Source organism: Chanos chanos, chromosome 13 (assembly GCF_902362185.1).
Source record: "Chanos chanos chromosome 13, fChaCha1.1, whole genome shotgun sequence".
Lineage (NCBI taxonomy): Eukaryota > Metazoa > Chordata > Actinopteri > Gonorynchiformes > Chanidae > Chanos > Chanos chanos.
Window position 1 is genome coordinate 695,001 of NC_044507.1, and position 10,000 is coordinate 705,000.

At 48.3% G+C, this 10,000-nt stretch overlaps 1 protein-coding gene across 1 annotated transcript in view; it reads right to left on the minus strand.

Annotated features, from left to right (window-relative positions):
• The window catches only part of otogl (otogelin-like), a 100,787-nt gene that overhangs the window by 49,176 nt on the left and 41,611 nt on the right, over positions 1 to 10,000 (minus strand). Inside the window, exons 26-30 of the mRNA XM_030790437.1 lie at positions 9,801 to 9,947; positions 5,067 to 5,186; positions 4,667 to 4,783; positions 1,927 to 2,083; positions 1,629 to 1,655 (exon numbers count right to left, since the gene is read on the minus strand). Coding sequence (XP_030646297.1) covers positions 1,629 to 1,655; positions 1,927 to 2,083; positions 4,667 to 4,783; positions 5,067 to 5,186; positions 9,801 to 9,947 — 568 coding nt within the window. The remainder of the gene's footprint in view (positions 1 to 1,628; positions 1,656 to 1,926; positions 2,084 to 4,666; positions 4,784 to 5,066; positions 5,187 to 9,800; positions 9,948 to 10,000) is intronic.

Below are 10,000 nucleotides of genomic sequence, written 5' to 3' on the forward strand. Positions count from 1 at the left end.
ACGGTGTTTAGGTATAGTTTGTGGATGAGGGGTGATGGTGTTAAGGTTATGGTGTTAAGGTTACGGTGATAAGGTGAAGTTTGTGAATGAGGGGTGATGGTGTTAAGGTTACGGTGTTAAGGTGAAGTTTGTGAATGAGGGGTGATGGTGTTAAGGTTACGGTGATAAGGTGGAGTTTGTGGATGATGGGTGATGGTGCTAATGTTACGGTGTTAAGGTGAAGTTTGTGAATGAGGGGTGATGGTGTTAAGGTTACGGTGATAAGCTGGAGTTTGTGGATGAGGGGTGATGGTGTTAAGGTTACGGTGCTAAGGTTACGGTGTTTAGGTATAGTTTGTGGATGAGGGGTGATGGTGTTAAGGTTATGGTGTTAAGGTTACGGTGATAAGGTGAAGTTTGTGAATGGGGGTGATGGTGTTAAGGTTACGGTGTTAAGGTGAAGTTTGTGAATGAGGGGTGATGGTGTTAAGGTTACGGTGATAAGGTGGAGTTTGTGGATGATGGGTGATGGTGCTAATGTTACGGTGTTAAGGTGAAGTTTGTGAATGAGGGGTGATGGTGTTAAGGTTACGGTGATAAGCTGGAGTTTGTGGATGAGGGGTGATGGTGTTAAGGTTACGGTGCTAAGGTTACGGTGTTTAGGTATAGTTTGTGGATGAGGGGTGATGGTGTTAAGGTTATGGTGTTAAGGTTACGGTGATAAGGTGAAGTTTGTGAATGAGGGGTGATGGTGTTAAGGTTACGGTGTTAAGGTGAAGTTTGTGAATGAGGGGTGATGGTGTTAAGGTTACGGTGATAAGGTGGAGTTTGTGGATGATGGGTGATGGTGCTAATGTTACGGTGTTAAGGTGAAGTTTGTGAATGAGGGGTGATGGTGTTAAGGTTACGGTGGTAAGGTTGAGTTTGTGGATGAGGGGTGATGGTGTTAAGGTTACGGTGATAAGGTGGAGTTTGTGAATGAGGGGTGATGGTGTTAAGGTTACGGTGATAAGGTGGTGTTTGTGGATGAGGGGTGATGGTGATATGGTTACGGTGTTAAGGTGGAGTTTGTGGATGAGGGGTGATGGTGATATGGTTACGGTGTTAAGGTGGAGTTTGTGAATGAGGGGTGATGGTGCTAAGGTTACGGTGTTAAGGTGGAGTTTGTGCATGAAGGGCGATGGTGTTAAGGTTACGGTGTTAAGGTGGAGTTTGTGCATGAAGGGCGATGGTGTTAAGGTTACGGTGATAAGGTGGTGTTTGTGGATGAGGGGTGATGGTGTTACGGTTACGGTGTTAAGGTTACGGTGATAAGGTTACGGTGTTAAGGTGGAGTTTGTGGATGAGGGGTGATGGTGATATGGTTACGGTGTTAAGGTGGAGTTTGTGAATGAGGGGTGATGGTGTTAAGGTTACGGTGATAAGCTGGAGTTTGTGGATGAGGGGTGATGGTGATATGGTTATGGTGTTAAGGTGGAGCTTGTGAATGAGGGGCGATGGTGTTAAGGTTACAGTGCTAAGGTGGAGCTTGTGAATGCAATCTTAGCTGAGTATGTACAACACAGCAACACAGCTTTGGCACTGACTGGATTATGTTTGTCCCAGTAAAACCAGTAAACCCAGTTCTGACACTGATTGGTCAGTCTTACCTTGATTGTAGTATTCACAATCATAGGCTGTGGAAGAGAAGAAACATTAACTAACACAGTATTTCACAAGACTGACAGCAGCTTGATAAAATTTGAATACATACTGTGTATAGTTCTACACTGTGTGTGTGTGAATGTATGTGTGTGTGTGAGTGTGTGTGTGTGTGTGTGTGTGTGTGTACTCACGGCATACATTAGGGGACCTCCAGTGGACAGTATGTGCATAGTCTGTGTGATTGTGTGTGTGTGAATGTATGTGTGTGAATGTATGTGTGTGTGTGTGTGTGAGTGTACTCACGGCATACAGTAGGGGACCTCCAGTGGACGGTAACTCCGTGCTGACAACATGTATGTGCATACGCCGCAATGCTGGTACACAGACACTCACAGTCACCTCCACGATTACAGTTACACGTGTCTGTCAAACAGTTCTTATAGAACCAGCTCACATCCACCTGGGGAGGACACAGAGGGCGTGTGTGTGTGTGTGTTTTGGATAAAGAGTGGGGATAAAACATGGCCCTCCCCTGGAAGAGAGAACTGAAGGGGAGGAGTTACTCTTCTGACAGAGATAGAGGGAGAGACAGAAAGATAGGAGAGATGGATTGAGGTGAGAGATAGACAGAGGAGAGAGAGAGAGATAGACAGGAGAGATAGACAGAGGGGAGAGACAGACAGATAGGAGAGATGGATTGAGAGGGGAGATGGACTGAGGGAGAAGTAGAGAGACAGGCTGAGGGAGAGATAGAGAGACAGGCTGAGGGAGAGATGGAGAGACAGATTGAGGGAGAGATAGATAGACAGACTGAGGGAGAGGTAGAGAGACAGACTGAGGGAGAGAGACTGAGGGAGAAGTAGAGAGACAGGCTGAGGGAGAGATAGAGAGACAGACTGAGGGAGAGATAGAGAGACAGATCGAGGGAGAGGTAGAGAGACAGACTGAGGGAGAGATAGCGAGACAGACTGAGGGAGAGGTAGAGAGACAGACTGAGGGAGAGATAGAGAGACAGATTGAGGGAGAGGTAGAGAGACAGACTGAGGGAGAGATGTACTCACCACATTGTGACAGACTGAGGGAGAGATAGAGAGACAGACTGAGGGAGACAGACTGAGGGAGAGGTAGAGAGACAGGCTGAGGGAGAGATAGAGAGACAGACTGAGGGAGAGGTAGAGAGACAGACTGAGGGAGAGAGACTGAGGGAGAGATAGAGAGACAGACTGAGGGAGAGATAGAGAGACAGATTGAGGGAGAGGTAGAGAGACAGACTGAGGGAGAGATAGAGAGACAGATCGAGGGAGAGGTAGAGAGACAGACTGAGGGAGAGATAGCGAGACAGACTGAGGGAGAGGTAGAGAGACAGACTGAGGGAGACAGACTGAGGGAGAGGTAGAGAGACAGACTGAGGGAGAGATAGAGAGACAGATTGAGGGAGAGGTAGAGAGACAGACTGAGGGAGAGATGTACTCACCACATTGTGACAGACTGAGGGAGAGATAGAGAGACAGACTGAGGGAGACAGACTGAGGGAGAGGTAGAGAGACAGGCTGAGGGAGAGATAGAGAGACAGACTGAGGGAGAGGTAGAGAGACAGACTGAGGGAGAGAGACTGAGGGAGAGATAGAGAGACAGACTGAGGGAGAGATAGAGAGACAGACTGAGGGAGAGATAGAGAGACAGATTGAGGGAGAGGTAGAGAGACAGACTGAGGGAGAGATAGAGAGACAGACTGAGGGAGAGGTAGAGAGACAGACTGAGGGAGAGAGACTGAGGGAGAGGTAGAGAGACAGACTGAGGGAGAGATAGAGAGACAGATTGAGGGAGAGGTAGAGAGACAGACTGAGGGAGAGAGACTGAGGGAGAGGTAGAGAGACAGACTGAGGGAGAGGTAGAGAGACAGATTGAGGGAGAGGTAGAGAGACAGATTGAGGGAGAGGTAGAGAGACAGACTGAGGGAGAGATGTACTCACCACATTGTGACAGACTGAGGGAGAGATAGAGAGACAGACTGAGGGATAGAGAGACAGACTGAGGGAGACAGACTGAGGGAGAGATAGAGAGACAGGCTGAGGGAGAGATAGAGAGACAGACTGAGGGAGAGATAGAGAGACAGATTGAGGGAGAGGTAGAGAGACAGACTGAGGGAGAGATGTACTCACCACATAGTGACAGACCGAGGGAGAGATAGAGAGACGGGCTGGGGGATAGAGAGACAGACTGAGGGATAGAGAGACAGACTGAGGGAGACAGACTGAGGGAGAGATAGAGAGACAGGCTGAGGGATAGAGAGACAGACTGAGGGAGACAGACTGAGGGAGAGATAGAGAGACAGACTGAGGGATAGAGAGACAGACTGAGGGAGAGATAGAGAGACGGGCTGAGGGATAGAGAGACAGACTGAGGGAGACAGACTGAGGGAGAGATAGAGAGACAGGCTGAGGGAGAGATGTACTCACCACATTGTGACAGACTGAGGGAGAGATAGAGAGACAGACTGAGGGATAGAGAGACAGACTGAGGGAGACAGACTGAGGGAGAGATAGAGAGACAGACTGAGGGATAGAGAGACAGACTGAGGGAGAGATAGAGAGACGGGCTGAGGGATAGAGAGACAGACTGAGGGAGACAGACTGAGGGAGAGATAGAGAGACAGGCTGAGGGAGAGATGTACTCACCACATTGTGACAGACTGAGGGAGAGATAGAGAGACAGACTGAGGGAGACAGACTGAGGGAGAGATAGAGAGACAGACTGAGGGATAGAGGGACAGACTGAGGGAGACTGAGGGAGAGATAGAGAGACAGACTGAGGGATAGAGAGACAGACTGAGGGAGACAGACTGAGGGAGAGATAGAGAGACGGGCTGAGGGATAGAGAGACAGACTGAGGGAGACTGAGGGAGAGATAGAGAGACAGACTGAGGGATAGAGAGACAGACTGAGGGAGACAGACTGAGGGAGAGATAGAGAGACGGGCTGAGGGATAGAGAGACAGACTGAGGGAGAGATAGAGAGACAGGCTGAGGGAGAGATGTACTCACCACATTGTGACAGGGTGTGAAGACGTCACTGTACAGTAGACCACACTCTCTCTTTGCATATGGCTGCCGACTGAGATCACCTTCACACGGTCGCTGCACCACAAAATCACTCTCACACTAACACGCACAAACAGATACACACACACGCACACACACGGCCCGATATTTCAGAAATCTGTGTACATCTCAATAGGTAAACAGTATGCTTAGAGCACAGGACAGGAGGAGTGTGCAGTTGTGAGTATATACACATGTGCACATTTGCTTGAATGTGTGCTAGTTGTACGTGTGTGTTATTATGTGTGTGTGCACGTGTGTGCGCGTGTGTGTGAGTGTGCAAGCATGTGTTTGCATGAGTGTGTTTGTGTGTGCGCGTGTTTGAGTTGGGGAAAAGTCATACCTGTCCTAGAGCCCAACTGTCCCCAAATGCCTGTGCATTGTTGACCTCCATGTGTCCAGCTGTGGTCATATCATTCACTGTGACCATGTCAAAGTTCCCACATAGACCACTCAGTTTACCCTGTCCACACACACACACACACACACACACACACACAATTACATTCTCACCTTGTGTGTTTTACGTATGTGTATTTTTGTCTGTGTATATTTGTGTGTGTGTGTGTGTGTACACGCGTGTGTGTGTGTGTGAGTGCGTATGTGTATTTATTTTTGTCTCCTGTGTATATATGTCACAGCCAGCGGTGGTGTGATCCGGGAGCTCATGATAACACAATCTTTTTTGCCATTCATCTTGGCAAATTTGCAGCTAGTTGTTCAGGTTGGTTGGATGATGCTTGTGGACCACAATTTTCAAACTGTCAAAGACTCTCAGTGGGACTGAGGTCACCTCACCATAGGACATTTACCTTTTTGTTTTTGAGCCATGGTCAGGCTTAGGGTTAGGGTTAAGGCTAGGAGAAGGGTCAGAGGTTAGAGTTATGGTTAGGGTTACGGTAAGGATCGGAAGCAGGCAGGCATCAATGTCCTGCTGAAAGATGAACTTCTTCCCAAGCTTCAGTGCCTTAGCAGAGTAAGGCTGGTTCTTTCACAGTATTCCTCTGTGTTTTACTAACACGGCGCTCCTCTGTGTTTTACTAACACGGCGCTCCTCTGTACTTTACTAACACGGCGCTCCTCTGTGTTTTACTAACACGGCGCTCCCCTGTGTTTTACTAACGCGGCGCTCCTCTGTGTTTTACTAACACGGCGCTCCCCTGTGTTTTACTAACGCGGCGCTCCCCTGTGTTTTACTAACACGGCGCTCCTCTGTACTTTACTAACACGGCGCTCCTCTGTACTTTACTAACACGGCGCTCCTCTGTGTTTTACTAACACGGCGCTCCCCTGTGTTTTACTAACGCGGCGCTCCTCTGTGTTTTACTAACACGGCGCTCCTCTGTGTTTTACTAACGCGGCGCTCCTCTGTGTTTTACTAACACGGCGCTCCTCTGTACTTTACTAACACGGCGCTCCTCTGTGTTTTACTAACACGGCGCTCCTCTGTACTTTACTAACGCGGCGCTCCCCTGTGTTTTACTAACACGGCGCTCCTCTGTGTTTTACTAACACGGCGCTCCTCTGTGTTTTACTAACGCGGCGCTCCTCTGTACTTTACTAACACGGCGCTCCTCTGTGTTTTACTAACACGGCGCTCCTCTGTACTTTACTAACGCGGCGCTCCTCTGTGTTTTACTAACACGGCGCTCCTCTGTGTTTTACTAACGCGGCGCTCCTCTGTGTTTTACTAACACGGCGCTCCTCTGTGTTTTACTAACGCGGCGCTCCTCTGTGTTTTACTAACACGGCGCTCCCCTGTGTTTTACTAACGCGGCGCTCCTCTGTACTTTACTAACACGGCGCTCCTCTGTGTTTTACTAACACGGCGCTCCCCTGTGTTTTACTAACACGGCGCTCCCCTGTGTTTTACTAACACGGCGCTCCTCTGTGTTTTACTAACACGGCGCTCCTCTGTGTTTTACTAACACGGCGCTCCTCTGTGTTTTACTAACACGGCGCTCCCCTGTGTTTTACTAACGCGGCGCTCCTCTGTACTTTACTAACACGGCGCTCCTCTGTGTTTTACTAACACGGCGCTCCCCTGTGTTTTACTAACACGGCGCTCCTCTGTGTTTTACTAACGCGGCGCTCCCCTGTGTTTTACTAACACGGCGCTCCTCTGTACTTTACTAACACGGCGCTCCTCTGTACTTTACTAACACGGCGCTCCTCTGTGTTTTACTAACACGGCGCTCCTCTGTACTTTACTAACACGGCGCTCCTCTGTGTTTTACTAACGCGGCGCTCCTCTGTGTTTTACTAACACAGCGCTCCCCTGTATTTTACTAACACGGCGCTCCTCTGTGTTTTACTAACGCGGCGCTCCTCTGTGTTTTACTAACACGGCGCTCCTCTGTGTTTTACTAACGCGGCGCTCCTCTGTCCTTTACTAACACGGCGCTCCTCTGTGTTTTACTAACGCGGCGCTCCTCTGTGTTTTACTAACGCGGCGCTCCTCTGTGTTTTACTAACGCGGCGCTCCTCTGTACTTTACTAACACGGCGCTCCTCTGTGTTTTACTAACGCGGCGCTCCTCTGTACTTTACTAACGCGGCGCTCCTCTGTACTTTACTAACACGGCGCTCCTCTGTGTTTTACTAACGCGGCGCTCCTCTGTGTTTTACTAACGCGGCGCTCCCCTGTGTTTTACTAACGCGGCGCTCCCCTGTGTTTTACTAACGCGGCGCTCCTCTGTGTTTTACTAACGCGGCGCTCCTCTGTGTTTTACTAACACGGCGCTCCTCTGTGTTTTACTAACACGGCGCTCCTCTGTGTTTTACTAACACGGCGCTCCCCTGTGTTTTACTAACACGGCGCTCCCCTGTGTTTTACTAACACGGCGCTCCCCTGTGTTTTACTAACGCGGCGCTCCTCTGTGTTTTACTAACGCGGCGCTCCTCTGTGTTTTACTAACGCGGCGCTCCTCTGTGTTTTACTAACGCGGCGCTCCTCTGTACTTTACTAACGCGGCGCTCCTCTGTGTTTTACTAACACGGCGCTCCCCTGTGTTTTACTAACACGGCGCTCCTCTGTGTTTTACTAACACGGCGCTCCCCTGTGTTTTACTAACACGGCGCTCCCCTGTGTTTTACTAACACGGCGCTCCTCTGTGTTTTACTAACACGGCGCTCCTCTGTGTTTTACTAACGCGGCGCTCCTCTGTACTTTACTAACACGGCGCTCCTCTGTGTTTTACTAACACGGCGCTCCTCTGTACTTTACTAACACGGCGCTCCTCTGTGTTTTACTAACACGGCGCTCCTCTGTACTTTACTAACACGGCGCTCCTCTGTGTTTTACTAACACGGCGCTCCTCTGTACTTTACTAACGCGGCGCTCCTCTGTGTTTTACTAACACGGCGCTCCTCTGTACTTTACTAACACGGCGCTCCTCTGTGTTTTACTAACACGGCGCTCCTCTGTGTTTTACTAACACGGCGCTCCTCTGTACTTTACTAACACGGCGCTCCTCTGTGTTTTACTAACGCGGCGCTCCTCTGTACTTTACTAACACGGCGCTCCTCTGTGTTTTACTAACACGGCGCTCCTCTGTGTTTTACTAACACAGTGCTCCCCTGTGTTTTAATCCAGCTGTTCATCCTTCAGTTCTGACAGGCTGACCCGTCCCCGCTGACAGAACAAAGCCCACTAATACTGTCTCCAAAAGTGCTTAACTGCAGGGCTTTCTTCAGGCATGAGCAGGGTTTGGTTTGTGCTCTGAATTTCGGCCAAAAAGCCAAGTCCCATCTGACCACATTTGCCCACATCTGCTTTGAGACGTTGACGAGCTTTCTGGTAAACTCTATACATGCTGTGACATGATTCTTTTTGAATATTGGCGTCTGTCTTCTCGCCCTTTCATACAGACCAGTTTTATGCAGTACTCTCCATACTGTGGACTGCTACACCTTTTCTCCCCCTGTGTGTGTGTGCTCCGCAGGGCCTGCTGGCCTCTCTGTGTCTTCCCTTGCGAGGCTCCGTCTTGGTGGGAATTTTGAGAGTGATGTGATGTCGCTTTCACTGTCTGATTAGGGATCAAACAGTGCTGACTGGGAGATACTCATACTCATTTGGAAATGATTTGTACCTAATTTACACATTTCTCTGACTTTTTCTGTGACTGCACTGGTGCATTAGTCCCCATTCTCACAGTTTCTCCCTCAGGCTCACCGCCTCACCAACAAACCCTAAAACAACAGTGTTTTTTTATCTAGGGTCAGCTGTTGTTTTTTTATCTAGGGTCAGCTGTTGTTTTTTTATCTAGGGTCAGCTGTTGTTTTTTTTATCTAGGGTCAGCTGTTGTTTTTTTTATCTAGGGTCAGCTGTTGTTTTTTTATCTAGGGTCAGCTGTTGTTTTTTTATCTAGGGTCAGCTGTTGTTTTTTTTATCTAGGGTCAGCTGTTGTTTTTTTTATCTAGGGTCAGCTGTTGTTTTTTTATCTAAGGTCAGCTGTTGTTTTTTTTATCTAAGGTCAGCTGTTGTTTTATTATCTAAGGTCAGCTGTTGTTTTATTATCTAAGGTCAGCTGTTGTTTTATTATCTAGGGTCAGCTGTTGTTTTTTTTATCTAGGGTCAGCTGTTGTTTTTTTTATCTAGGGTCAGCTGTTGTCTTTTTTATCTAGGGTCAGCTGTTGTTTTTTTTTATCTAGGGTCAGCTGTTGTTTTTTTATCTAGGGTCAGCTGTTGTTTTTTTATCTAGGGTCAGCTGTTGTTTTTTTATCTAAGGTCAGCTGTTGTTTTTTTATCTGGGGTCAGCTGTTGTTTTTTTATCTAGGGTCAGTTGTTTTGGGAGTAATGGTTTCATTGCTTCAATGGTTCATTGGTAGAAACCAATTATGTCCTTCTTACAGAATAGTTTTTCATCTGTGTAAATGTTTAGGGTGTTTCAAAGCACCATATATGTGTGTGTATGTATGTATGTGTGTATGTGTGTGTGTGTGTCTGTGTGTGTGTGTCTGTGTGTGTGTGTGTCTGTGTGTGTGAGTCTGTGTGTGTGTGTTTGAGTGTGTGTGTGTGTGTGTGTGTGTGTGTGTGTGTGTGCGCGCACGCGTATGTGTTTGAGGGGAAGTTTAACCTTCCACTGTGGTCCTGCTCTGATGTGAACAGTTGTTTTGCGGTCCCACAGAATGGTCAGATCTTGTTTGGGGAAATGGACCACAGTGTAGTATCCAGCCACCCACATCTCAAACTCATAACCTCGACCCACCACTGTCAACGAACTCTGAAACACATCACATACATTTACCACAAACTACACCAACACAAACCCAAACG